This window comes from Cinclus cinclus, chromosome 22 (genome assembly GCF_963662255.1).
Source record: "Cinclus cinclus chromosome 22, bCinCin1.1, whole genome shotgun sequence".
Classification (NCBI taxonomy): Eukaryota; Metazoa; Chordata; class Aves; order Passeriformes; family Cinclidae; genus Cinclus; species Cinclus cinclus.
Window position 1 is genome coordinate 4,068,159 of NC_085067.1, and position 27,795 is coordinate 4,095,953.

General features: G+C 61.4%; 3 protein-coding genes across 5 annotated transcripts; 2 read left to right on the forward strand and 1 right to left on the reverse strand.

Annotated features, from left to right (window-relative positions):
• On the reverse strand, window positions 1–6,965 carry ANKRD13B (ankyrin repeat domain 13B). The gene is given in 17 exon segments (XM_062507321.1): window positions 1–228; window positions 313–393; window positions 588–748; window positions 890–1,042; window positions 1,123–1,280; window positions 1,391–1,521; window positions 1,602–1,666; window positions 1,735–1,816; window positions 1,905–1,971; window positions 2,058–2,247; window positions 2,336–2,479; window positions 2,729–2,774; window positions 2,846–2,970; window positions 3,206–3,341; window positions 6,690–6,854; window positions 6,857–6,905; window positions 6,907–6,965. Coding segments are annotated over 17 exon segments (2,025 nt in total). The 5' UTR covers window positions 6,951–6,965.
• Window positions 6,966–8,649: 1,684 nt separating this feature from the next.
• On the forward strand, window positions 8,650–16,666 carry GIT1 (GIT ArfGAP 1). 3 transcript variants are annotated; one of them, XM_062506962.1, is made up of 22 exons: window positions 8,650–8,701; window positions 11,576–11,709; window positions 11,792–11,904; window positions 12,002–12,107; window positions 12,183–12,269; window positions 12,379–12,509; window positions 12,587–12,681; window positions 12,771–12,813; window positions 12,995–13,021; window positions 13,310–13,358; window positions 13,439–13,511; window positions 14,141–14,238; window positions 14,319–14,430; window positions 14,510–14,637; window positions 14,716–14,868; window positions 14,955–15,182; window positions 15,293–15,346; window positions 15,617–15,703; window positions 15,813–15,886; window positions 15,980–16,162; window positions 16,290–16,353; window positions 16,454–16,666. In XM_062506962.1, exons 1-22 carry the CDS (start codon window positions 8,650–8,652, stop codon window positions 16,664–16,666), a joined length of 2,304 nt encoding a protein of 767 aa, XP_062362946.1. The 3 variants fall into 3 exon arrangements, with proteins under 3 accessions (XP_062362946.1, XP_062362945.1, XP_062362947.1); XM_062506961.1 differs by lacking the exon at window positions 12,995–13,021; XM_062506963.1 differs by lacking the exons at window positions 12,995–13,021; window positions 15,293–15,346.
• Window positions 16,667–17,420: 754 nt separating this feature from the next.
• Window positions 17,421–21,188, forward strand: ABHD15 (abhydrolase domain containing 15). Its single transcript, XM_062507164.1, has 2 exons — window positions 17,421–18,256; window positions 19,432–21,188. The coding sequence occupies exons 1-2, from the start codon at window positions 17,421–17,423 to the stop codon at window positions 19,907–19,909; spliced, it is 1,314 nt and encodes a 437-aa protein (XP_062363148.1). The 3' UTR covers window positions 19,910–21,188.
• Window positions 21,189–27,795: the final 6,607 nt, after the last annotated feature.

A 27,795-nucleotide genomic window follows, 5' to 3' on the forward strand; every position in this document is an offset into this window, starting at 1 on the left:
TCAGTGGGGGTGCGGGGTCACTTCTCCATCAGCGAGAGCTGCAGGATCCGCTGCAGATCCTCCTCCTCCTGGCGCGACCGGCGCTCCGCTTCCTCCTGCTCCCGCGCCGACAGCGCCATGGCCAGGCGCAGCTGCTCGGCGTAGCTGGGGAACAGGGAGCTGGGCCCCCGGCCACCCCCTGGCGATGGGGCCACGGGGGGACGCGGGGATGCCGTGTGCTGGGGAGTCCTGGGGGGCAGCAGGGGCTCAGTGGGTTCGCTGTGGGTCCAGCACCCGCACCCACTCCCCCCAGGGGGGTTGCCCAGACCTTACCAACCTGTCTCCTCGGCGGCCCTCGTGCGACATGGGGTGGGTGCCCGGCTTGCTGTTGGTCAGTGCTTCCCAAATGGTCACCTGTGGAAGGTGACAGAGGGGTGCTTGGAGGGTGGCACCTCAAAAACCAGCCCCCCTCCCCCCCCCAGCATGAACTCTGACCCGCACCCGTGGGATGCAGGGATGGGGAGAGGTGGTTTGAATGAGGACTCCAGGTAGCATCGGGGTCCCTCAGCAAGAGGGACAGGAAGAGGTGAGTGGGTGGCAGTGCCCACCTGGTCATACTCGCTGCCCGCTTCCAGCAGGCTCTGCTGGATGGCAAACTGCAGCAGGTCATCCTCATCCTCCCTCAGGGCGTCCTGGTGGGTGCCCACGACGCTGTACCCCCGGGGCACCTCGAACAGGGCCGGGTCCATCTCACACGCTCGGCACGAGGCTGGGGGGAGACCAGAGCTGGCATGGCTGGGCAGCCTGTGAGACCCTCTCCTCCTCCACCCTGCCAGTCATGTGTGACCCCTGTTGTGACCCCTGACCCCACTGGGACCCCTTCCCACCTCACCCTGCCCTCCTCACATACTGAGGGAGCTGGAGCTGCTGACGCTGGAGGAGTCGCTGCTGGGTGAGGGTGCCTCGCTGCTGGGGCTGTGCCGCAGGGAACTGACAGGCTCATCACACCCATTGAGGTTCCCGAAGGTTATTCGGGCATTGAGGATATGGAAGATGGGGATTTCTGCAGGAAAAGGGAAAAAAAAAAAGCGAGGAGGGAAGCTGGCCGTGCCAGCCAGGTCAGCAGCAGAGCTCAATCCATACCAATCTTGACGGGGAAGCCGGGCGGGAGGCGCAGGGTGATGAAGTCCCGCAGTTTGGCGAAGAGCGCGTTGCTTATTGCCATGAGGTCGATGATGGGGGCAACCTGCTCACAGAGGGACAGCGGGTGGTCCTCACACAGCCACAGCTTCGCCTTGAACCTGCCAGGGACAGGCGTTGGGATGGGGACCCGCACCTGTCCCCACCCCCAAGCTCTGCAGCAGTGGAGGTGGGGATGCAGGGAATCCCTGGCTGCTCCTCCCCCTCTCACTTCTGTGTCTTGGTGGTGAGCTCCATGGGCCGTCCCATGTCCCGATTGCCCAGCTCGAAGTTGGGGTTGAAGTACTCCTCTGGGGTGATGGCAGTGGGGTTGGCGTGGCTCAGTGTCTGTGTGATCAGCGTCTGCATGGGGGGACAGCTCCGTGGGGTGAGAGGGGAGGTCTGACTGCAGGGCCATCCCCTCCGACCCCTGAGACACTCACGCTGTTGTTGGGCCCCACGTGCTGCTCAGCGATGCCCAGGAAGGATTGCAGAGGTGTCTTACAGCCTGTGAGAGAGAAGGGGGTGAGAGCAGAGCCGGGGGTGCCCTGCCCACCCAGCCCGTGCTGGCTCCACCTTTGCTCTTGCCCTTGTGCTGGTCTGAGAGGTGCTCAGTCCGTGTCCGTGTGATCAGCTCCACGTTGGAAGCGCCATAGACCTGGCCAAGGAGGAGGAATGGCAGAGGTGGGCACCTCGCAGCTGCAACCAACCATACCCCCTGGGCAGCTCAACTCCCTGCCCCTCACCTTGGCCTCATATCCATTCACCATTTCTGTCTTCTCACTCCTCCAGCCCAGGATCCCGGACTTGTTCCTGGGGTGACACAGCACCATGAGCTTGCTTGGACAGCCCTGGGTGCCAGTAGCCCTGGGGGTGGGCTCGGTGCCACCCCAGCCCACCTCTCAAAGGCGATGTTCTTGGTGTCGAGCTGGGTGGTGACAACGGGGGCCGTCAGCCGCCCCATCACCTGCTCCTCGGTGGGCTGCACAGCAGCCAGCAGCACCTCCTGGTCGTGGCCAGCCAGGGCCAGCGTCTCTGAGTAGACCACCCGCCTGTCATGGTCAATCTCCATCACCACCGCACTGCTGTCTGCAGGGAATGGGGTCAGGACAACCACGGCCCCACCGTGTCACCCGGCACCACTCCCCAGTGAGGGGACATGCCCGTGTCACCTCACCTTGTCCCCGGAAGACAAAGCTGCGGTTGCCCCGCTGCCAGGTCATATGGTCAAAGCCTAGCAGTGTGGTGTCCACCCGCAGGTTCTGGCCACTCTTCCACACCTTGTAGGTGTCGCTGGGGCAGATCTTGGACACCAGGGGCACTGAGGAGAAATGCCGATAGCCCATCTGGGGACGGGGCCACCTGCACCCCCGAGGGGGCTACCAGCACTGAGCTGGGTGGGGGACACACCTGGGGAATGCGATGCCTTGGCAGGATGGGGGCCTGCAAACTTGGGGTGTCGGGGGGCAAGGGGGAGTTGACCCCTGACCTGGGGACGGATGCTGTGGCTGGGGGACTCTACTGGGAACTTCCCACTTCCCCCCCCAGCCATGCTGTGCCCCAAGCTCACCCCAGCTGGTGAACTCCCACTTCATCTCCACGTAGAAGTCCTGGGCCTGTGGAGAGCACAGAGGGGTCAGCAGAGTCCCGTGGCTGCAGCCCCCACAGCCCCTGCTGAGGGAGGCACCTTGCGCAGCTTCTCCAGCAGCACGGGGATCCCAGCCAGGCGCTTGATGGCTCTCTGGTAGTCACGGTAGCGCAGCACCAGCTGCACCAGCTCCAGGTCACGGGTGCTCACAGCCTCCTGCAGGACTGCAGGGCAAAGGGGCGGTGTCACGGTGGTGTCCAGGGCCATGGCATGGTGTGGCACACAGGGCACTGCAGAGCTGGGCACTGCACAGGAGCCACAGGCACAGAGCACCACGTGTGTTCATGCCCGTGTCCATGTCCACATGTGTGTCCGTGCTCATGCCCAGACCTTCCTCCGTGCCCGTGTCTGTGCCAGGGCAGCTTGAAGGAGAAAAGAGGGCAGCAGCCCCCTGCTCACCTGTCCATCCGCTGCGGTTCTCCTTGCCCACGTCAGCACCATGCTTCAGCAGCACCCTAGCACACTCAAGGTGGCCCAGGGTGGTGGCCAGGTGCAGGGGAGTGCGTCCTCGGGGATCCAGCTGCTCAATGTCAGCCTGCCAGGAAGGAATGAGGCTCTGAGATCACTGGGGTGGCCAGACCTTGCTCTTCAGTGGTCTCCCACAGATGTGCAGCTCCCAGACACAGAAAGCAACCAGCATTTGACAGTATTTGGGAGAGTATTCCCACTCCTGACCTCCTGCAAGAGACGCACCTCAAAAGTCCCTCCCTGCTGCCACTGCCAGATCCATGGAGAGGTCATGGAGAGCATGGTGGCGACTGGCAGCACCCAGAAGACCTCGTCACAGCCAGGCTGGGCTGCACCCACCAGGCAGCCACAGAGCAGGGTCACAGACCCCCCTGGCACAGCGCACGGAGCTCTGCACATCTCGATGCAGCTGCAAGCTCCAGAAAAGCCCCCACCTCTGGGATTTGGGGGGGGTTTGTGCCCAGTTGCCAGGCAGCAGCTGCCAGCAGCCCCCCTGTGCCAGGGCCGGGAGCGCGGCGGTGCCGTGGGCTGCGGCGGGCGCACGTGTTCCCCTGCCTGAGCCGGGGGCGGGCGGCTGCGGGAGAGGAGCGCCTGCTCCGAGGATCCCCGGGGCCCTGGGGAGCCGTCGCTGGGGCTGCCGTTGTTTGTGCCAAACCCGGAGCCTGGCACCCAGCCAGCCCCGAGGAATCCCTCGTGCGGTGGCGGGTGGGCACCCACGGGCCCCGCTCTCCATGTGGGAAGCAGAGTCACATCCATGCCCAGCTGGGGACGTGGCTCGGAGAAGGAGGGGCACCCTCTGTGCCCCCAGAACCCAGCTGGGGTAGAAGTCTTGAGCCCGGAGAGGGGCACTCAGATGTTGTCAGAGAGGGAGGCAGTGGCACAGTCCACAAAAAATTGGCTTTGAGGAGGCCACTCTCAGGAGGACAAACCTGGGGTGCAGGTAGCACCAAAGATGCCAGCTGGGACTGGGCAGCCAGAGGTGTTTGGGTGTGGGTAGAGGTGGAACATGGGCTCCCTGATGCCCAGAGTCTCACCTGCAGCATATCCCTGCCTCAATCTGGGCATGTCCTGCATTCCTGCTGCCCCAGGGACATTCCTATCCCTGTCCAGGCTGTGGGTATTGCCATGCCCCTCATCCCCAGGGACTCACCAGGAAGGGGGACCCCCCACTCTGCCCACAGCAACAGAGCAAAACAGCCCTCCAGTTCCCTGGGAGTCAATGTGCTGCTCTAATGCTCTCCAGGCGACTGCCGCTTCTTAATTGCACTAATGAAACGATTCTAATTAAGGCAATCACCCCCCAGCTGGGGGTGAGGGCTGCAGGCTCAGTGGGGCTCCCAGCTGCAGCCCTGCCCCAGGGCTGAGGGTCCCCAGTGTGGGGACATGGTGCTGGAGCTACCCCAGGGGACACGGCGTGACCCAGATTTTGCCAACAAGAGCTCATCAGTCCTGAGCCCTGGTGTTGGGTTGGCCCCAGCTTGGGGACCACAGCACAGAGTTAGAGGTGTTGCCCACCCTTGGGCCATGACACCCACCGGGAATGGGGACAGGGACGGAGGTGGCTTTGGGGTGGCAGCGGTGCAGTGCAGAACTGCAGCTCAGGCGCTCCTCCTGTGCCAGCCTGGCACGTGGCACAGCACGTCCCTCCACTGGGGTTGTCCCTGGGTTGAAGAACCCCAGCTCCTGCTCCTGGGTAGCAACAGGGGATGTGAGCCAGCAAGGGAGGATGGTGCCAGGCACTGCTGTCCCTGTGCAGCCCCGGGTCCCTGTCACGCCTGAGGGGGCAGGCTGCAGTGAGGGGTGTCCTGGCACAACAGGCTCCACGTCACTGTCTGCCACAACCTCGTGATGTCCCTGTCAAGGGGATCCGCTGACCCTTGCTCCCTTGTGGAGGTAGGTGTGGATGGGAGCTCATGGTGACAATTTGGGGGTGACAAGACACAGAGCCCTTATGAGTACAAGGAGAGGAGCAATGGCCTCAACTGCCCCAGTGCTTCCCAACCCCAAACATCTGCACTTGGGAGGAGCAGCACGTGGAGCCACTGCCCTGTGGGGGTCACCAAGGCAGAGAGAGGGAAGAGCCCTGGGCAGGGGGGGAACACCGAGCCTCCAGCATTTCACACAGCACCAGTCTCAACCCTTTACCTGGGGGATGCTCTGGCAGGGACAAGGGCTGAGCCGTGTCCCTGGATGCCCCGGACAGAGCAGTGAGTCTGGACTGGCCCTCACCTCCTTCCCCCAAGCCCCCACCTTCCCCAAAGCCAGGCCTGCAGCACCCATGGGCTCCCCTTCGTGCACCCCTGGGGTGCACACATGGCTGGCTTTGCTCTCACCCGCCAAATGCCAGCGGGGACCAGGGCAGAGCCCCTCTACTTCCCAGGCTGGAGGGTTGGAGCCTCTCTGCAGGCGAACAGGTCAGAGCCCCCCCCCCCCCCAGCAGCCCCTCCACCTCTCCGCCTCTGCCGAGCCCAGCTTTGATCTCTGCCGCGCTGGGCTCCTGGGAAAACTGCCCCCAAATTAGCACAAAAATAAAAACACTGGCCATGGGGTGGGAGACCGGGGCGATGCTGGCGCAGCCTCCGGCTGGACCCCACAATGGAGACGGGTGTGGCGGGAGCCATCGCCTGCATCCCGGCGGGAGCTTCGCGGCACAATGACCCCCGTTTCATGCATCACCAGGGTCCATCCAGCACGGCCCTGAGTGCCTTGGGGTTTGAGGACCCGGGCCGAGAGACTGGGGATACTCAGCACAGCTTTCCCGTCAGTCTCCCTCCAATGCCTGCGGTTTTCTGCGTCTTCGGGGTTGGGTTTTAATTACCTGAATTGCAACGCCACGGGGAAGAGGTAGGCTGGGAACCCGCCGGGGAAGCACCCACACCCCGCTCCATCATCGGGCGACTGGGAGGTTCCCGGGCTGAGGGACAAAGTGGGTCCCCTCACCCTGAGAAGAACCCTTGTGAGCCTAGGGGGCTGCACCCCGGCAGCACCAAGGTCCCTTGTCCGCCCCCGGAGGGGCTCAGCCTGAGAGTGGGGAGCTGAAGGCTGCACCCCCGGGGGGGTGGCAATACCCTGAGAAGCGGGGTGAGGGCCGGGGGGGTCTGCAGAGGCCTAGAAGGGAGCGGAGGACACGTGCGGAGGGATGCTCGGGGCTGCGTGTGCCGGAGGATGCAGGGGACCCGCGGGTGGTACCCAGCGCTCCGCGGCAGCCCCGGGGGCAGCAGGGACAGCCCCGGGGTGCAGGTGGGGACACACGCCACACCCCCAGAGCCCCGCCGGCGCAGAAAGCGACCCCATCTTTATCATCCCCTTCATCTCCATCCTCATCCTCACCCCGACCCCGATCATTGCATCAGCCCGAGCCAAGCGGAGCCGGGCCGGGCCGTGCCGTGCCGGGAGTGTCCCCGCGCCGCCCCACCTGCTTGGCGCTGAGCTCCCGGTCCAGGTCACGGGCGCGGTTGTGCCAGACGAGGTAGTGCAGCGGGTACCTGCCCTCCGGCCCCTTCCTGCCCGAGCAAGACGCGAGCATCCTCCGTGCATGCTGGAGCGGCGCGGCGGGCGCGGCGAGGGGCGGGGGGGGGGCGCGGGGCGGGGCGGGCCGCCACCTCCCGCCCGGTGCTTCCCCGGCCCCCCCCGCTCCGCCCGGCCTCATGGGACTTGTAGTTACCCTGCCCGGCATCGCCCCCTTCTTCTTCCTCATCTTCACCCTCTTCTTTCCTCGCCCCCCTCCCGCACCGCTCAGCCCATCACCGCGGCCTCCGATCCCGCAAAGGGGGGGTGGGGGGGGCCTGTAAAGGGGCACCCCATTGTCAATCAGCATCCTCCCCAAATTCCCCCCTTTCCCGGGCTGAACTTCCCCCCCTCCCAGCTGACCTCCGCTGCCCCAGAGGGGCAGCGGACCCGAGCTTATGGTGGGGCAGGGGTGAAGGCGGCAGGTGGTGGGGGGGACCCCGACTCCCGCACCCCCCCCCCCTCCCCCGCAGCACCAGGCACGGGCCCCCAGCCCCGTTTCCTTTTCCGCCTGCGTCTCTCCCGGGCGGGCGTCGCGTTTTCCGGCTGCCGCCCGAGAACAATGCAAGGCTGGGCCTCTGCGGCCGCCCCGGCCTCCGCCGGCGCCACGCTCCTGGCCCCGCACCCCGCTGCTCCCCATCCTACCAATGGGGGGAACCCATTCTCTGCTCAGCCGTGGCGGTGGTCGCATCCCCCCGCCCCTGTCCCCGCACAGCATCCCCCATCCCCCTGCCAGCCCCGCTGCCCCATGACGTCATGAGCCACCTCCTCAGCAGCGCGGTGAGGTCACCCCGCCTGCCCCGTGGTGCTGGGTGGCACGATGGCCCCACTGCCCTGGCTCCCGCTGGGGTCTGGTCCTCCCGCAGCTGTCTGGGGGGCCCCCAGGGGGTGTCCCCTCTGGTCCCAGGGTTTAAAGGGTCGCAGGAGGGAGCGGACACCAAATAGTCTCCAATCCCCTCACCCATTGCCAAAATCCCCTGCTGAGCACCCTAAGGGGTGAGCGGCTCAAGCCAGTGTCCTGCAGAAAGGGTGTGCCCGGGAGTGGGGTGCACAGTGTCAGAGATGGCGTTGAGAAGAGGGCTGGGGGTGGCCCAGGATTGCGGCTGGATCCAGAACAAGTGTCCACAGCAGGACAGAAGCAATCTGGGGGGGTGCCCTGGGCTAGGACTGGGTTACACAGGACCCGGAATAGGAATGGGACCTATGCCACCCCTCCAGGATAAACAGGACAAGGGCTGGGAGCAGGACCGGGACAGTGCTGTGGGCTGAAAATGGGACCGGGAGTGCACCGAGGACGGGCACTGGGGTCAGGACTAGGGGATGTCGGGGATCAGGAGCAGAACAAGGACAGGGTTGATGCCCAGCAGCAAGTGAGGTGTCCGGGGGGCGTTTGCAGGTGCGGATCCGGGTCGGGGGCGGCGCCGGTGCGGCTGTGGAGCGGTGCCGGTGCCCGTGCGAATTCGGGTCCGGGTCCCGGTCCGTGCGCGGGGCGGGGCGGTTCCGGTGCGTGTCCCGGTGCGGGGCGGTGCCGGCGCGGTTGCGGGTTCGGGTGCGGCTCCTAGTGCGGGGCGGCGCCGGCGCCGGTGCCGGTGCAGGGCGGCCGCGGCAGCGCTGCCGGTGGCGGGGCGGGGGCGGTGCGGCCCCTCCTCCGCCGGGGCCGGGCCTGCGCTGCTTCCTGCGGAGCCGCCGGGCGCTGGGAGCAGCCGGCAGCCCCCGGCCCCGCCACCCCGGGCCCCGCCGACCCCGCCCCGCAGCCCGGGTCCTCCCCCCCCCCTTCCCCACCGCCGCTCCCCCGGCGGGCCCGGGGGCGCCGCCGCCGCCCCACGCTGGCGCAGAGGCCCGGGCCCGGGCCCGCCTCGCCGCTGAGGATGTCCCGGAAGGCGCCGCGGGCTGAGGTGTGCGCCGACTGCAGCGCCCCAGGTAAGGGCCCCCCGCATCGGCACCGGCGCGGCCCCGCCGGCCCCCCCCGCGCTTCCTGCTGTCCCCCGGAGCCTGCCCTGCGCGTCCCCCGCGCCACCGAGAGCCCCCTCTGCGCCCCATGGCACTCCCGGTGCGTCCCCCGCACCCCCGTCAGACCCTTCTCTACGCCGAGGTGTTTTCCCCCGGTCTACTCCCCATGACCTCTTTTGCTTCTCCTTCTACACCCTACATGGAGACCCCTTTGCACCCCCCGAGTGCCCTCAGGATCTCCCTGGTTATTCCTTTCTTCACCCCACTCTGCACACCCAAGGGAGCCCCGTGGAGTCCCCTATCTGCCCCCCAGGAACCCTCTGATGTACCCCCAGTGAAACGCCTTTACCCCCGTGGTGCGCCCCCTTTTAACCTCCTGGCATACCCTAATACACTCCAGACACAAGCCCGATACCCCCGCATGCCTTCCTCCGTGCCGCCCCAGCGCACCCCGCATGCCCCCACCGCCCCCCTGCACCACCCGCAGCTTTCTCACCCCAGCGCGGGGGCTGCTGCCACTGCCCGGGGAAGCGCCGGTCCGTGCCAGCAGCGCTGGTGACCCTGTAAATGGCAGGATGATGGGGGACACCCTCCTGCACCCCACAGCCAGCACCCACCCCAGCCGGATCCGGGCTTGGCGGTGCCGGTCGGGTGAGCCGGGCGCTGCAAGCCAGAGCCGAGCCTGGGCAAGACCATTCCCATCCCCGGTGGTGCCGGTGCCCACAGCCCCCACGCTGGGCACAGGCCCGTGGGCGTCACGGTGGGTTTGCCCCCCCCCCCCCAAACCCTGCCCACGGTAGGGCCGGACCCCAAACCTGCCCTTAGCCAGTGCAGGTGGCCCCACGGCAATGAATGAACGGGTCTCGGAGCCGGCCCCGGAAAGCCGCCCGCGGGCCAAGGCTGTGCCGAAATTATTCCGGCCACGTGCCAATGGCCGGATTGTGCCAGGAGAGCTGTCGGCACGCGTGGGCGAAAGGCTGCCCTGCCTCTAGGCATCCCCTGTGCCCGCGGGCAAGCGGGGTCCAGGGGTTCCCGGGGCGGTGCCGGGGCTCCCTGCTGCGGCCGGGGGAAATGGAAACCAGTTTCTTCCAATCTCTTATCGCCTGGCAGCCATGGGAGGAAATGAGTTATAAAGTCCAGAGGCCGTTTCCTAGCGCGCTGGGAGCACCCGCCGTCGCTGTCGGGGATGCGCTGCCTGGCCCTGCATTGGGGGGTGCCCGTGGGGTGCCCTGATCCCTCTGCCCGGCCTTTCTGGGCCCCGTGCAGGGATGCCGGCTGGCCCCAGCCCTACCAACACCAGTGCGGGGCCGAGTGCTGGGGGTCCCGGTGTCAGCCCACATCCCGATGCAGGGATTGAGGTGCTGGGAGCTCTCTTGGACTCCAGGATCCTCCCAGGGTTTAGGGTGTCCCTGTGCAAGCACTCCCCGAGCTGCTGCAGTGCCCACCCGCATCCCAGCTGTCCTAGGGCGGGAGGGACTGTTGCCCCAGGGATACTCTGGATCCACTCGGTTGGGAGGCCGCGGGCCGGCTCCCCCCGCACGGAGCGTCCTGTTCCCGGCGGTGGCCGTGGGCAGCGGGTGCGAAGGCACAGATGCCGCCGCACCGACTGCCAAGGCGCTGCCATCTGCGTGCGCGGGGCTGCCAGGCTGGGAGGGCCAGCACTCCCCCCGGGCACCCCACCCCGTCCCCGGGGCACTGCAGCATGGCAGGATGCCGTGCCCCCCAAAACGGGGTCCTCTGGGGATGGTGCGTGGGGAGGGGTGAGGGACCCTGCAGCGAGGAAGGAAGTGGGGGAGGCTCGGCTGGCTGCCTGCCTTCCTCCTTCTGTGAGGTCGTGCGGCCACTGTCCCCCCTCAGGGCCATCGGGCAGGCCAGTGGGACCACCCCCCCGGCGCTGTATCCCCGGCATTGGGGCTGCCCCCCCAGGACAGGGGGACAGTGTGATGTTTGTGTAGGACCTACAGAAACAAGGGGAGGGGGTGTGGCCCGGACTCCCCCGTCGTGCCCGGCTGAGGGGACACCTGGGAACGATTCAGCATCATCACCCCGTGCCTGCCTGCGTTTCCCGGGGGGCAGGGGGGGGAAGGCTGTGACCCGGAGGGGGTCCTCAAATCCTGTCCTCATGCTGCTGTGAACAGCTGCAGCTCGATGCCCACACCACGGGGCCAGACCCACTCGCTCCCAGGACCCATTTTTGGGGTGCAGGCGTGGGGAGCTGCTGCTCGGCCGGGAGCGGTGCCCCCGCGGGTGCCGGGGCTGGTGCCAGCGTGGGGCCAGCGCGGCTGCTCAAACGGCCCTTTGTTCCCGGCGGGGACACAAAGGGCTCCAGTCCGGCAGGGCAGGCCGGGGCCAGTGGCGGGGCCGGTGGGGCACGGCAGCGTGGGGGGCCGTGGCACCTGCCCCAGAGCTGAGGTCTCCTGTGGGCTGGCTGCGCTGGGGTGCTGAAGCTGCAGAGCTGGTGGCCACCCTACGTAGCAGCCCATGGACTGTGGGTGCCCACCCATAGCAGAGCACACTGTCCCCATCCAGGACCCCCCCAAACACCCAGCCAGCGGCTTTGGGGGTGAGTGACCTCGCAGAGAGCCAGGGTGCCTCTGATCAGAGTCTGCTGGCATCATCCCTGCCACCAGCTGTCCTCCTGGTGGTGGGGGGCCAAACCCTGCCCCCCTTTTGTCTGGCGGTTGCTATGGGAAACCCGTGGGTTTCCCCTGGTGATGGGCTGAGCCCCTCTCCATCTCCTGGGAAATGGTTGCTGTGGCAACGCATCCCCCCTGCTGGATGGAGGCATGAGGAGGGGACCGCATGGGGAGGGGACACCTGCTGACACCCCCGTGCCACCCGCAGACCCTGGCTGGGCGTCCATCAACCGCGGGGTGCTCATCTGCGACGAGTGCTGCAGCGTGCACCGCAGCCTGGGCCGCCACATCTCCATCGTCAAGCACCTGCGCCACAGCCCCTGGCCCGCCACCCTGCTCCAGGTGGGTGCTGGGGACACTGGAATGTGGGGAGATAACCACTGGGACCCCTCCGTGCCCACTGGGCCCTGCCTGTCCCCTGCAGATGGTGCACACCTTGGCGAGCAATGGGGCCAACTCCATCTGGGAGCACTCGCTGCTGGATCCAGCACAAGTGCAGAGTGGGCGCCGGAAGGCAAACCCCCAGGACAAAGTGCAGTAAGTGCCCCCTGTGCTGTGGGGGGGGGGGGGGGGGCGGGGATCAGCGCTGGCTGAGAGCCCCCTCCTCACCCCAAAACCCACTGCCCACCCCCAGCCCCACCAAGTCTGAGTTCATCCGTGCCAAGTACCAGATGCTGGCCTTCGTCCACAAGCTGCCGTGCCGGGATGATGACGGTGTCACTGCCAAGGACCTCAGCAAGGTGGGATGGGGGCTCAGGGACCCCCCTTGTGGCAGTGGGGACAGATCCTCCCATTACCAGCTCTCTCCTCTGCAGCAATTGCACTCGAGCGTGCGGACGGGCAACCTGGAGACCTGCCTGCGCCTGCTCTCACTGGGTGCCCAGGCCAACTTCTTCCACCCGGTGAGCTCTGGTGGGGCTCGGGGACCCCAGAAGTGGTGTGGGGCCCAGGGGTGTCCTGGAGCCCCATGCCACATGAAGGCTGCAGGGCTGAGGCTGCCTGTGCCCGCAGGAGAAAGGCACCACACCACTGCATGTGGCCGCCAAGGCTGGGCAGATCCTGCAGGCAGAGCTGCTGGTGGTCTACGGTGCCGACCCTGGGGCACCCGACGTGAATGGCCGGACCCCCATTGACTATGCCAGGTGAGGGCAGGGAAGGGGGTCACCTCTGCCTGTACCCCCAGCTAGGGTGGGCATCACCCCTGACGGCCCTCCCACAGGCAGGCAGCCCAGCACGAGCTGGCGGAGCGTCTGGTGGAGTGCCAGTATGAGCTGACTGACCGGCTGGCCTTCTACCTCTGCGGCAGGAAGCCGGGTGAGTGAGGTGGTCTTGGGGTGAGGGGAGGGAAGGACCCTCACTGGAGGGACCACGTGGCCCTGCTCACCACCCCTGTCTTTGTGCAGACCACAAGAATGGGCACTACATCATCCCGCAGATGGCTGACAGGTGAGTGCATGGCGCCCGTGGCCCTGCTGCCCTGTCCCATGTCCCCCCCAGCGTCCCCGCTGGGCTGAGGGGGGGGACCCCGGTCACTGGAGCATCCCTGGGGGGCGGGGGTCGGTGTGCCCGCGCGTTTAACATCCGCCTTTATCCTGTTCTTCCCTCCGCTGCCTTCTCCGGAGCGCAGGGTGCGCCCAAAGTGCATGGCACAGAGGTATTGTCTGCTCGGCTCTGGGGGCCCCCATGCTGCTGGCATGGCCCCCCCTGCGGCCCTGGCTGCTCGGCCCAGCCCGGCACCCGGGGGACACTCGGGGAGGGGGGTCCCGCTCGCCCCCTGCCACCTCATCCCCCTGTGCCTGCCTGCCTGACCTGCTTGGTGAAGCCCCCAATGCCTGAGCGGGGGATCCCTGTCGTGGTGGGGTGCAGCTGGGGACTGTTTTGGTGGGAACAGGGCAGGAATAACCCCCACTTTTTGTTTGTCCCCCCTCCCCCTAATCCCCAGCCTGGACCTCTCTGAACTGGCCAAGGCAGCCAAGAAGAAGCTGCAGGCGGTGAGTGGGGGCCAGGGCAGGGCTGGGTGTCCTGCCTGCTCCTCTCCTCCTGCCTGACGCTGTCCCCTGTACTGCTGCAGCTCAGCAACCGCCTCTTCGAGGAGCTGGCCATGGACGTGTACGACGAGGTGGACCGCCGGGAGAACGACGCGGGTGAGTTGGGGGTGCGGGGCGCAGCCCCCCAGGGCCGGGGCGGGCGTCGCGGCGCGGGGAGGAGCAGCCTGCGGGGCCGAGACTGAGCCCTGCGCTCCCCCCCCCCACCCCGATCTGGATGCGTCCGCCGGGACCGCAGGCCCCTCCTTCTTCATTCCTCCGGCCGGGAAGGTTTGCTCAGAGCGAGGGGCCGCTGCTGGGTGCCAGGGTTGGGGTGCTGCCGGAGGTGGGTGACGGGATCCCCCAGGGATGGGGGCTCAGCCTGCAGCGGTGGCCCCGATCTGGGGGGTGGCCGGGTGGGGGCTGTCCCGTTTCCGTGGCAGGGCGGGTGCCAACAGACGCGTCAAGCCATCTTCCCACCAGCTGGGGTGTGCTGAGCTGGTGCCTGAAAGGGTGGAGAGCATGGGGGGGTCCTTTTAGGGGGTTATGGGGGGGTCCCTAGCCCTGCTGGGTGGCTGGGGGAGGCGATTCCCGTCAGCCTGGCTGGGCTCCGCTCCCAACCCCGGCAGGCTGGCCCTGTGCCCGCGCCTGCGTCCTGCCGGCTCCGGGCCCTGCAGCCTGCTTGTCCGGGTGGGGGGGGGTCCAGCCCCTGTGTCCCTCGGGGTCTGACACCAGGTGCCTTCCTGCAGTCTGGCTGACGACACAGAACCACAGCACGCTGGTGACAGAGCGCAGCGCCGTCCCCTTCCTCCCTGTCAACCCCGAGTACTCTGCTACGCGCAACCAGGTGAGGCCCCTTCTGAGCCGCACGACCCCCCTGTGCACCTAGACCCCTGCTCATCCCTTTTTTCCCCCTCCTGCCCCCAGGGCCGGCAAAAACTGGCCAGGTTCAACGCCAGGGAGTTTGCCACCTTGCTGATCGACATCCTTGGGGAAGCCAAGCGCCGGCAGCAAGGGAAGAGTCTGCTCAGCCCCACAGGTGTGGCACGGAGGGTAGCGAGGTGGGGCTGAGGACTCCCCCCTGCCATATGCTCAGCACCCTCCCTGCCCTCCCGCAGACGCCCTCGACTACTCGCTGCGGAGCCAGAGTGACCTGGACGACCAGCACGACTACGACAGCGTCGCCTCTGACGAGGACACGGACCAGGAACTGCTGCGCAACGCCTCCCGCAACAACCGTGCCAGGGTGAGCCCGGGCCCCAGCCTGGACCCCCACCCAGACCCCCAGCTCTGGGATCCTATTGCTGAGCTCCTCTCCCTGCAGAGCATGGACTCCTCTGACCTGTCAGATGGCCCCATCACGCTGCAGGAGTACCTGGAGGTGAAGAAGGCTCTGGCTGCCTCTGAGGCTAAGGTGCAGCAACTGATGAAGGTGAACAACAGCCTGAGCGATGAGCTGCGCCGGCTGCAGCGCGAGGTGGGTGTGGGGCCAGCAGGACCCCCCCTCCTCAGTGTACCCCCGCTCCTCACTGATGCCTTCCTTCCCCCTTCTCCTGGCTGCAGATCCACAAACTGCAGGCAGAGAACACGCAGATCCGGCAGCAGACTGGTCCTGCGCATCCCACCCCGGCCCCCAGCGAGCGGCCGGACCACGGGCACCCCCAGGGCACAGCTCCCCCACACCGCCGGGACCGCCAGGCCTTCTCCATGTACGAGCCGGGCTCGGCGCTGAAACCCTTTGGGCAGCCGGTGGAGGAGCTGGTGACAAGGCTCCAGCCCTTCAGCCCCGGCGTGAGTGTGCTGGGCTGGGCCGGGAGGGTTTTGGGGTGCAGCAGTCCCCCCAGTGCCACGGGGTGCTGGCTCCTGTCCCCGCGGGGCCGTAACCTTTCGTGTGTCACCAGGAGGTGGAGGACGAGGCTCTGTACTCCATGCACATCCCGGCCAGCGTGTACCGGGTAAGGGGGCCGCAGTGGGGGCGGCTCCTGCATGGGATGTGGTGGCTGTCACCTGCCCAGGATGTGGCCTTTGGGATGTCCTGTCTCCCACCGCTCTGTACCCCCCTGGGTCAGGCCGGGAACCTCCCCAAGGGATGGCAGCTCTGTGATGTTCCTGCATGCAGGGTGGCGGTGTCCCCTGTGCTCGTCCTCCCCTGCACGTCACCAGGGTCGGCTCCACACCCTTTTGCACCCCGTTCAGCATGGGCTTCCCCTCATTTCCCCCTCCAGATCCGAAAAGGTCCATCTGCCTCCTCGGTGCCCTTCCCTCCATCTTCTCCGCTGCTCTCCTGCCCGCCTGATGGTGCCCGACACATGGTGATGTATCAGGGAGGGGGAGCAACTCTTGGGGTGGGGAGACTCCCAACCCTTTGTGGAGATGGGGCTGGGGCTGGGCAGGGCTTGACACTGCTCCTCTCCCCTCCAGAGCAAGCTGGACCGGCATGGCAGCGGCACTGACAGCGACTATGACAACACACAGGCTGGTGAGGTTCTGGTCAGGTGAGTGGTGGGGCGGGGGGCTGCACCAGGGTACATGGGGACACAGGGACAGGGGGCTGATACTCACCCAGGGCGCTTGGTTGGTCTCTGCAGCATGGATGGGAAGCGGTTTGTGGACCTGAGCAAGGATGAGGATTTCCCCCACGAGCTGGACCCGCTGGATGGGGAGCTGGACCCTGGCCTGCCCAGCACGGAGGATGTCATCCTCAAAACTGAGCAGGTCACCAAGAACATCCAGGAGCTGCTGCGGGCAGCACAAGAGTCCAAGCATGACAGGTAAGACTGGGGCACAGCCTCAGGGTCCTTCTGGATGCCCAGACCAAGGGTGGGGCCATGCCTAGTCACCCTCCATGGTCAGGAACCGCTGTCCTCCACATTGCTTACCCTTTCTCCTTGCCCCCAGCTTCATGCCCTGCTCAGAGAAGATCCACTCGGCAGTGACAGAGATGGCATCACTCTTCCCTAAGGTAGGAGGAGTGGCGTGTCCCTGGCGTGGTTGTGGTCCCCACCAAACACTGTCAGCCCCCCGAACATAGGTTCTGACACTGGTCCTGCGCTCTGCCACAGAAACCAGCACTGGAGACGGTGCGGAGCTCCCTGCGGCTGCTCAACACCAGCGCCTACCGGCTGCAGAGCGAGTGCCGCAAGACCGTGCCCCCTGAGCCCGGCGCCACCGTGGACTACCAGCTCCTGACCCAGCAGGTCATCCAGTGTGCCTACGACATCGCCAAGGCCGCCAAGCAGCTGGTCACCATCACCACTCGTGAGAAGAAGCAGTGAACGCCAGCCCGCGTCCCCCCGCCGTGTCCCCAGGCCCCCGCACTCCCTGTGTCTCCCTTCCCTCCGGCAGCAGCCGGCACCGGGGCGAGCGTGGCTGCAAGTGGCCTTTTTGGGGAGCCGGGGTGCAGGGTTCCTCGTGCCCCCCGCGCCGTCAAGGAGCTGGTGCTCAGCCTGCGGGGTAGGTGCCTGCGTCCCCCTGTACAGCCCCCTACGCCCCCGCGGCACGCGCCTAACTTATCTTGTACATAGGCTCTGTAGCTGTCCGTGGTGGCGGTGGCCTTGTACCCCCACCCCCCACAAAACCCCTCTCTGGGTGGCCGGTACCCCCAAGGCCACCCATGGCATTACACTGGACTGGGGCGCCCACGGGTCCCCCCCTCCCCGGGCGTCCTGAACCCTTCCCTGGGTGTCCTGCCCCGTGCCGGGGCCCCACTCCCCACTGTAAGATGTGTCCTTGTAAATTTGTATCAATAAAGGTGTGAGCATTGCACGGGCGCCCGGCCCTCGGCTCCTGCGCCCATGGAGGGTCCGTGGTTGCAGGGGGTTCAACCTCTCCGGCTCCAGGCAGGGCTTGGCCACGTGTCCCTCCCGTTTCACCCAGTCCCCTTGGCCCTGCTGGCGGCTGCTCACGCCATCCCCGGCACAGCCCCGCTGTTTGCCCAGCCCCGGGGCTGGGCTTTCCCAGCACGGCCCCGCCATCGCTCTTCGAACCCGCCGACCGTCGGGGCTGCCGGCTGGGGCTCCTGCCGCCTCCATGCTGTCCCCGGAGGGTTTGGTGGCTGCAGCCGCCGTGCTCGTGGGGCTGGGCCTCCTGGCTTGGTGCCTTTGGCCAGGGAGGCTGGAGGTGCCTGGAGCCATGGGAGAGGAGGAGGAGGTGGAGGAGGAAGGGATCCCCTTCATGGCCGAGGAGGGCTCAGGGCACTGCCTGCTGCTTTGCAAGCCCTCGGCTCTGGCCCAGCACCTGGTGAGGAGCTTGGGGCGGTCAGCGGCGCTGAGGGGGGGACGCTGGCCATGGCCGCGCTGGCCCCAGCTCCAGATGCTGTGGCAGCTCCTGCAGCCACCTGAGCCGGAGCCGGTGGTGGCCCGTGAGCTCCTGCAGCTGCCCGACGCTGGGCTGGTGGCCCTGGACTGGCTGGTGGGGCCGTGGGGGGCTGCGGGTGGTGGTGGAGGCGTTTCCAGCCCAGTGCTGCTGCTCATCCCCAACGCTGCCGGGAAGGTGACAGGGGGCCTGCTGCAGCTGGGGCTGCGGGCGCTGGAGCGGGGCTTCGTCCCCGTCATCTTCAACCGCCGGGGCCACAACGGCTGCCCACTCACCACCCCCCGGCTCCAGCCCTTCGGGGATCCCGGGGACCTGCGGGAGGCTGTGACCTACTTGCGGTGCCGGCACCCCTCTGCCTCTCTGCTGGCTGTCAGCGAGGGCTCGGGCTCAGGGCTGCTGTTCGCCTACCTGGGCGAGAGCGGCTCCTCCAGCCGCCTGGTCGCCGCTGCCTGCCTCTCTCCCATCTTCCGTGGCCGGGACTGGTTTGAGGCTGGGATGCCCTGGCTTTACGAGTGGCCGCTGCTCCTCCACCTCAAGCAGGGATTGAGCAGGTTAGTGCAGTCCCTTGGGCTTGGGGAGGTGGACGGGGGGAACCCAGGAACCCCTCGGTCATCCCTGGGGGTGTGCATGGGGTGGGTGCTGCTGCTGACACCGGGAGCCCCAGTGCAGGGGCAGAGGTGCTGAGAGCAGCAAAACATGCTGGTTAATGAACACCAGCCTGGAGCCAGCTGCCATGGGGCCAACTGGGCTGCCACATATGTCCTCAGCCTGGCTGGGGCAGGATCTTGGGGTTCCCGGGCTGGGAGATCTGTCACCCCTGTGAGGAATTGGTGAAGCCCCTCTGTGGTTTTGGACCCTGAGGGGTGCATGGGCTGACCCCTCTCCCTCCACTTCACCTTGTCCCCAGCCCCTGACCTTCCTGTTGGCCCTGGGGATGGGGACAATGATGCCAAGCCATGGCTGGGTAGGGGGCTGTCACTGCTGCTGCCCCTTCCTAAGGGGTCTGGGATCCCTATGGCCCAGCACAGCCAGGCTTGTGTGGACCAAGCACTGGCTGAGACAGGAAACAAACTGCCCTGGGCTAAGGCCTTGAGCAAGTGGGCACTTCCCCGGGTGGTGCTGAGAGCTTGTGGGGGCAAAGGCACCCTGCAGGTGGGGGGAAAAACATGCAAGTAGACCCCAAAACATAGGGGCAGCAGGTGACAGGTAAAGCTGCAGCAAATCCCAGATGGGTGCAGCAAGGTACGGTGCTTACTGCAGGGATGGGGTATTGGGGGGTGAGCAGCAGAGGGTCTCCCCCCTCCCTGTTTCCCGATTCCCACTGCAAATGCTGCTGTCACGGTAACGAAACGGGAGTGCCGGCTGTCTCCCGTTGTCATGGCACCCGGGCTGCGCTGTGGGCACCCTCCAGGATCCCAGGCAAGGGGCTGGGATTGGCCTCCTAAACCACGCTGGGGTTGGGGCAGTTGTGTGCAGGGCCGGGACTGTCGAGCAGCCCATGGGCACACAAGCTGGTGGCATCCCTATGGCAGCATCCCTGTAGACCCCAGCTCCAAGTTGCATCCCTATGACCCTTGGATCATAGCAGCGTGCCCCAGCCCCTATCAACATTCCCCATCCCAGGCAACATCCCTGAAGTCCCCAGCAGTGTGCTTATTGCCCCCAGCCCGTGGCAGCATCCCCCAGTGGCATCCCCAAGCCCACGGCGGCCACCCCCTCCCCGCAGGTACGCGGGGGCCCTGGCCGAGGTGGTGGATATGGACAGGCTCCTGGGCAGCCGCTCGCTGCGGGAGCTGGAGGAAACCCTCTTCTGCCGGACTCGGAGCCGCCCCACCAGCTGGGAGAGCTACTGGGAGCGCAACGAGCCCCTGCGCGATGCGGACGAGGCGGCGGTGCCGGTGCTGTGCCTCTGCAGCGCCGATGACCCCGTGCGCGGCCCCCCGGCCCAGAGCCTGCCCAGGGAGCTCTTCCGCAGCAGCCCCTTCTTCTTCCTGCTGCTGAGCCCGCTCGGGGGGCACTGCGCCTTCCCCCGCCGGGGGTCGGGGCGCTGCTGGGCCCACGAGACCGTGCTGGAATATTTCAGGGCCATGGCCGAGTTCCTGCGGACGGAGGAGAGGAGGAAGGGGCTGCCGCGGCCCCGCAGGTGGGGGGGGGCCCCGGTGGAGCCTCCCGTGTTTACCTGGCAGAGGTCCTACACTCGGTAGCCCCCCCCGGGGCAGGGTCTCACAAAGGCAGGCAGACGCTCCGTGTACTAAAATTACTTTATTACAGTTGATTTTTTTTTTAACATTTCCTTTGCTATGATACAAAGGATACTTACAAACAAAATATTACATATGACCTTATTTTTTTTTTCTCTTCTCTTATTTTCTGACAACTTGGTAACAGCTTTAAATGCACAATCTATACAATTAATACAGGTTATATATGAGCTATAATGTATGTTGAACCAGAAGAATACCAGAATACTGACAATATACTGTACATTAAGCCTTACCAGTTAGTGCTCGTGGCATTTTCTACAAGAAGGAAAACGCACACCTGTAGATTCACTCATACCAGCTGGTGCTACCAGACACGGAAGCAAGAAGGACTTTAATTCCCCTGGTTAAATCCTTCATGGCCCATCACCGTGGTGCTGAGCCTGGAAACCTCAGACCAGTGTTCATAGTTAAACAGCAGATATGTGTGTGGTTTTTTTTTCTACCTAATGCTCTGTGGCACAGCACGGTGCCAGCCGGGCTTGGCCATACCTGGATGATGCCCCAGAGCGAACGGCCATGGTGCTGGGGCCGGGCGCTGGGCGAGCTCTTGTTGGGGAGCTGGACCTCCTTGGGGAGGGGGAAAGGAGGATGAGGAGGAGAGGAAAAGCAGCAACAGCTTTGCTGTCATCAGCAGGCAGCTCTTGGGTTCGTGCACATGAGCAGGCAGTCGCCAAGGGGGAAGAGCAAGCCCAAGGCACGGCGCTCCCGACACGGCTCTGAGCCCGGCCGCACACGGAGCTTTGTGCCTGGCAAACCCTCCGCAGGGTCGGGCTGGAGCTGCCCTATGGTCACCTCCTCACCAGGAAAGGTTTGCTTTTGTTTTGCAGCCAAAGCCAGAGGTGTGTGGCTACAGGTGTGCACTTCCCCTCCTCCCGCTGGGGTCTACATCGCACTGATAAGGTTACATTTTTGTTTTTTATTTAGTTTTTAGTTTTTTTTTTTTTTTCTTTTTAAAGCAACCAGCAAGTGAAGCAATTTTCTTTAGTTGACTGGCAAAAAGACCTGGCATTTGCACAAAAGCTGCAAATGGAAAAGAGCCATCCCCTCCTCCCACCCGCTGCATCCCAGCCCAGAAAAATCCCAAACTGTTGGCGGAAGAAGGAAAAAAAGAAAAAAACAAAAAAACAGGGGTGGAAGAGAGGAAGGGGAGGGGGAACAGGTTGGAAAATACCAGGTTTGAGTTAACATTTCCTTGACTTCACACAATTCTTGTGCAAAAATAAACAACCCCGCCCCCCCCCCCCCCCCCCCCCAAACAAACAAAATACCCAAACCCCGAAACATGCTGGAAATAATGAAAACAAATGGAAAGTAATATATAAAATTAAAAATATAAATAGGATGTCTGGCTGACTGGTAGAAGAATAGGTCATTTAGGTTACAAAAAGGAATATACATTCAAGAGGCTCTGAACCCAGTGGGGTAACTGATGTTAAACTTGTGTTAATAGTTAGGCTAGAATTCTCAAGTTTGTCTTTAAAATCTTCACAACACAAGCAAGCTATTTTTAAAAAATATACACTATACACACCTCACACAGCTTCTCCTATCCATATTACACACGTTATGCTACCCTCCCATCCACTACACTGAGGGGGGGGGGGGGGGGGGTGTCCCATGGCCAAGGGGCCTGGGGTGTCCCCCCATCCCACCCCATCCTGGGCCCTGCGATGGGGCAGCGATGGCTGCAGGGCCGGGCAGGTCGCTTGGCCCCTCCACATCTTACCACAACCTTCTCAAAGCATTTACAAGTCACCGAAGGGCTGTAGCCTTTTATGTTATACACACTTCACTTTGCAACGTTAATTATTTACATCAGGGCTGCTCCCCCATCTTTTAGCTGTTTCTAGACAGGTTAAAAAAAAAAAAAAAAAAAAAAAAAAAAGTTCCTGTTCCAAGCAAGCAAGGGGAAGAGCTGTGGGGGGTTAGGAGGGAAGAAAAGCTGAAGAAAGGAAGCGGGTGGTTTGCTTGCCAAAAGCCAAACCTGTACGCACACGTCTGCCTCTCCTGCTCTGATCTTTGAATCCTTACAAGCTCCCAGTCCCTACAACCTCCAGCACAGCAGACCCGGAGAGCACGGCCTCACCGTTGCTCCAACTCCTCTGCTCGCAGCTTCCCGGGATGCTCAGCGCAGCTACTGACTCACAGGCTTGCCTCTGCCACAGGACACAGAGCACAGATCCTGACCATTCCCTCACTCAAGCAGCGGGTCTTGCAGGGCAAGCCAGCTGCAGTGGGGCAGGGACACCAGGACCCCCCCAAGCCACCACACTGTACCCCCAAACTCGCCCTTGGCAGCTGCCACCAGCCACAGTCGGGCTCTGCTGGAGCCGTGCAGAGGCAGCGGCCACCGACTTCAGCTTGTCAACAACCCTGCACTGATTTCTGCACTCCGCTGAGCTCAGAGTTGCCATAGAAATGTGTGATCCTGGCACTAAAAGCAGGCAACGAACTCAAATCAGTCTTTTTTTGTTTTGTTGTTGTTTTTTTTTTTTTTTTTTCCTCCAGTAGATTTAGATGAACTCGGGTTTAAGACAAAAGCAGTTGGAAGGGGAAAAACAGATCAGTTCTAGAGGGATTGAAAAACATAGTTACAAGCCTGTATTAAACTGCAGCAAAGAACCTGAACTTGGTTCCCGTTGAGTTCAGCTCCAGAGCAAGCTCAAAGCCACCGCTCTGTCCCTCGCACTGCCCTCCGTGTGGCACATGACGCCCAAGGGAAGGAGATTCCACACAGCCATCAGGGAAAACCCAGCTGGAGGCTGGAAGCTGAAAGCCCCGGGCTAGCGACTGTTGGCCTCCCCAGCTTGCAGTATTTAAGCACAAATTCCTTACAGCATCACTGGACAAGTCTCGGGGATTAGGTGCATGCTGAACTACGACTGGCAATTACAGTAGCTTTTTGCTAGCTGGCACATACTGTATCTATAAATTTTAGTACAAAAACTTAAAAAATACAGAAACTAGGTCAATTTGTTAACTACATATTTACAGGTAATTACAATTCTTTTCACTGACAATAATTAAACTAATTGTCAGTGAAAATTCAAACTGTGCATGTTCTGAGGTACCCGTACTCAAGGGTGGGGAGCGGGGCAGGGGGCCAGAGGGGCGAGGTGGGGGTAAGGATTCCCCCCAGGGTTTGTTCACATCCGTGGGGGCAACGCTCAGCCCTCCTGGTTCCTGGTCTCACTGTGTGCACTCAGAGAAAGCAAGGAGAATGGGAGCTGATATTGGGGTCTTACTTTCCCTAGGACATGGCTTAAGGATGTTTTGAGGATGCCAGGCAGGTGCAGAGCCAATGGTCATGTAGCAAACTGCCTTCTTCCCCCCAGGGAGCCTGCAGGTGAAGTGCAAGTATCCAGACCCACAGCTCAGTGGTTAAAGTGCTTGTTTGCCTGCAAATCCGATTTACTAAGTCCCTCTCCAGCTGACAAAGAGCTCTCCTTCCCCCGGAGAAGGGGCAGGGACGCAGCAGGCAGCATCACAACCTCAGCTGGCTGAACCTCATTGTGCAACAGGAACCTGGGTTATCTGCCATGGGGTGGCAGATAACCTTGGTGGGGTGATGTTCACTAAAACCACTAGATCTATCAGGTTTTCTAATTTTCTAAGCTTTAAACAGCAAGCCCCAACCCTCCAAAGCCCTTCACGTCTATTCCTCAAAAGACTCTGGCTCAATTGATTTGTAAAAGTGCAAACTCAAACAACCACAGCAGAGGGACAGTGACCAGCATCCCTGCCTGGGTATCCGCTGCTCCTCTGTCCTTGGCATGTGGCTCTGGGCTCACTGCAGGCCAGCACTGAGGTGGGGAACATCCTACAGGCAGGAGCACAGCTAAAATAACACTAATCCTTAGGAAAGGGTAAGAATGACCCAACAAACCTGAGTCTCTCTTAAAAAAACTTGCAAGAGACCTTCCAAAAGGGACAGGGGGAATATTGCCTCTGAATTCTCCAGTAGCACAGAGAGCCCAGGGTCAGCATTCTGCTGAGCTGCAAGGTGTCCTTGGGGGAAATGTGTGACCTGACACATGCAAAAACCGCTTATCCCCTAAACTGTCAAATGCCTCCCTAAGATGGGGGCTGTAGAGGACAAAGGAGAAGGTCAGAAGGGTCTTCACAGCTTGAGGAGCTGGTGGTGTCCAGCATGGCACTCGCCCCTCTGCTATGAGAAAGACCAGGGCAAGACTCACTAGAACTGCAGAGCAAGCACCCAGGAAAGGAACAAAGCTGTCCGCTGCTGGCTGGACTTAGGTGATGAAGCACAAAGAACGAACCAAGAGCCAATCTCTGTGTGTACAGATGGATGTATAAACCGTACACACACATGTACTTTAAATCTTCCACTTTAGCTTCCCTTTGCCCCTCCACACAACCTAAGAACCTCCATGTACCAGATACACGCCAAGGCAGTCAGTGTTCGGAGCTAGCAGCGGCTCCACCTCAGCAACGCCAAAAACCAGTGCCGGTGCAGCAAGCCAAGACTGTGCCGGGCTTGTGATCTCTCGTGGCGAGATGCAGCTGGGGACTCTGAGCTCAGCCTGCTGAGCACTTCACCGGCCCACTCGCCGCCTCCCCAGCAGATCCCTACATTGCCTTCACTGCTTGCCTATCGCTAAACCATCTTGTTTTCTTCTCTGCTGCCTTCTGACTTTCTGGTTCCCTCAGGAAGCTCCCTCCTCTCCTTCACAGCACACCCGCAGCAGCTACCTACCCTCTCATGCCCCAGAAAAAGCATGCTGCAATTAGCAGGGCTGCACTTCAGTGAGGGTTCAGCCCTAGCACAGCCTGTGCCACGTCCCTGCCCTCACCCCGAGAGCCCTGCTGAGGGGCTGCTTTTGCTCACAAACAGGAGCGCTAAAGAACAGCAGAACTGAAGTGCCCTGACAGAAATGCACAGCATGAGGTGTGTGTGCACCTATACCCACACACACGTACATACAGAGTATATAAATATATACAAATGAGATACCATATATATATCCAGAGAGATGTGCGTATTCAACAGAGTAATGGTAGACAGTGGTACGATAGGATTTATTGCCTCTCAAGAAATGGCACCTAAGCAGGGTCAAAGGGCTGGGAGCCTGGAGGTGAGGGGTCCTGGGGGTTTAAACAACAGCATGGCCCCAGGATCACCCTGGCTGCACCCCCGTGCAGGTCACAGCGAGTGTGCAGTGCCTGTTCTTCCAGTGTGGGAGGGCTGGGTAGGACACAGAGCAATGCCAGCCTGGCCCCAAGCCAGGCAAGTAATGGCTGCAGGGAATATTTCTGTGGAAAGTTTGGTATCACACCACGTATTTAGTTGTTCAACCTCTTTGAAGCTCACAGGCTTGGAGAGAATGAAGGTGAAACAGAGCTGTGGCCTCCATTTCAGCGCTGCATCCAAGGAAGAAAGCACGTAATGTTCAACATGGAAGGGAGAGGTGGCTGCTGGCTCCCTGGGACCATGGAAAACAAGGGAAATGTAGTCCTTTCTACTGATTTTAAATAAATTCAAAGGAAATTTGAATCAGAAAAAGGTAAAAATGCTGCCTCCTCTGTTTTTCCCATCTCTGGGCTAAGCTACACCAGAACTTCAGGTCTTTGAAGAGGGGAGAGAAAAATAACTAAAGAAAAGAGACTTCAGGGGTCAAGCTGGTGATTTGAACATACTGCAATAAAGTTTGCAAAGTAGTCCACACAGAAGAGTTCCCCAGTGTTAAATATGAATGTAAGAGATGCAAGAGAACATCTTTGCTGAGGTACTGGAGCAGTTTCCACAATTTACAGATTACAGTAATTTTAAAACCAAAGTTAGGGCATGACTGCAATGAGCACAACATGGAACAATTTGCCTCACTTTTAAGAACGCTTTACTTTTAAAAATAAAGAGTTTGCAAACTGATTCAGAGAGTGTTTGCATCTCTCTAGTGCACAGTTGTTCATGTATCTCAGAAATAAACCTGAGATACATTAAAATTCTTAACACCAAGGGCCTCCTCAAATACCTCCAAGGCACAGCCTGACCCTGAGTTCCTCTGGCTACAGCTGTGTAATGAGGTGCTTCCTCTCAAGATTAGGCAGTTTTGGGACAGCTTTTCTTCCCCCACGTACACACAGGGACACACACATTTAGACCAGTTGATCTGAATCAGTTTTTGCAAACTATTTTAATTAAAATATTAACTTGTTGGAATAGTCCAGGTCTGCACATGATATACATGTAAAAATGGTTACTACACAATTCTTTTTGAATACAAAAAAGCCAATATGGGATAGCCATCATTTGGATTCAGCATTCAGTCATGCTTGACATTACACAAAGAGATGTGTTGAGAGAATTCTGTTGAAGTAGCTCAATTTAAGCCAGAGACTTTCACCAAATTCAAACCATAACAGAAGCAGAAGAATGAACCCACTGAACTTGCAGGTATAGCCTGTCTCCACTGTAGCTGCTGCTGTTTGGGATAGAGGAGCTGAACTCAAAATGCTGTGTTAGCACCATGCTCTGGGCACACCTCCACACTCACATGGTGAACCCCAGTATAATTTTGGCCTTTCATTTCGGTTTTGTCTCTCTTTCCAAACATAGGAAAACAACAGATACCTTTCCTAAATGAGTTTCGCTGCATTTCAACAACACTGCAATGCAAAAGAGTGACCCCAAAACATCCATTTCCACATAAAAACATAGCAGAGGAAAGGACAGGACAATTCACAGTCACCACTTGCCCCCAGGAGCATCCAGAGGCACCTCCATGGGACCCAGACCTCATCCCAAGCTTCTGTCAACTGTTAGTACTACAAAACTCCTTACTAAGGGGCTGCTCAAACATGTTTTGGTAGAGTTTCCATCTTCAGTTAGAGTAATACGCTACGTCAAGATGCTAGAAATCCCAGCTGGATTCACCAGACACTGGCAGAGAGGTAAGGATTGGGAGTGGATGTTAATTTAGTTAATGAAAGAACGCCGCCCTGTCGAGTACTGAACAGCAGCGAGACACTATTTACTATATATAAATATGTCACGTGGACAAACACATTCGGAAAACCTCGCTTTTGAGCCCTATTAACATCTTAAAGGCAAATCCTAGAGTTAGCAGCTAGTGTTTTCTTCAAGATGATTAGTGTGCAAGGGAAAACATTTACAAAGAACCCTGGCTGGTCAGCCCCCAAGACAGAAATCTTTTCCTGAAACCAAACTTCATCTACCTGTTCTTCCCACAGTCCTGGCTGACCCATACCATCCTGGCACTGGCATGAGAGCATGGGGGCATCTCTGGTTCCCAGCACTAAGGGATAACACGATGCCACAAAGTCATTCAGTTATGAGACTCCCTGACCTTTTATCACTGTATGGATTTCACAACCTCCTTTGCTTCCTTTCAGTAGTACAGCAGCTCCAATGAGCCCCCTGGAAGTAGTGCCTTCTCTCATGGTGTGATACGCTGCCAAAATATCACAGCATCTCAAGGGACTGTAAAAGTTGTGAAGTATTGCAGCAATGAAAACAATAAAAAAGGAGCCTCACATGCAGCAAGATCTACAGTGGTGATGTGGGTTAGTCATCAGCTGGGAAAGAGTCATTGGCTCAGCTCCTCCTGGTACACCATGGCAACTAAACATTTCAACAGTTGGCTACACGTTACATGTAAACAGGAAACTGCAACAAGCCAAAAAGGTAATAAATTGGTGGATGTAGTGTAATAATGAAAAACCCGATCAATGGCATTTTGTGACTATGGCATCCTTCAGAACACCTCTGGCATTTGAGACTGATTGGCTGAAAGTCTAAACATTTCTGAATGGAGCAAAAAAGACTACTCTGGGCTCCAAGAATT

Coding starts and splice junctions, on each gene's coding strand:
- GIT1 (XM_062506962.1), top strand. CDS start 8,650: ATGTCCCGGAAGGCGCCGCGGGCTGAGGTGTGCGCCGACTGCAGCGCC. Junction 12,510..12,586: donor ACCCCCATTGACTATGCCAG/GTGAGGGCAGGG, acceptor GCCCTCCCACAG/GCAGGCAGCCCAGCACGAGC. Junction 13,022..13,309: donor CCAAAGTGCATGGCACAGAG/GTATTGTCTGCT, acceptor CCTAATCCCCAG/CCTGGACCTCTCTGAACTGG.
- ABHD15 (XM_062507164.1), top strand. CDS start 17,421: ATGCTGTCCCCGGAGGGTTTGGTGGCTGCAGCCGCCGTGCTCGTGGGG. Junction 18,257..19,431: donor CTCAAGCAGGGATTGAGCAG/GTTAGTGCAGTC, acceptor CCCTCCCCGCAG/GTACGCGGGGGCCCTGGCCG.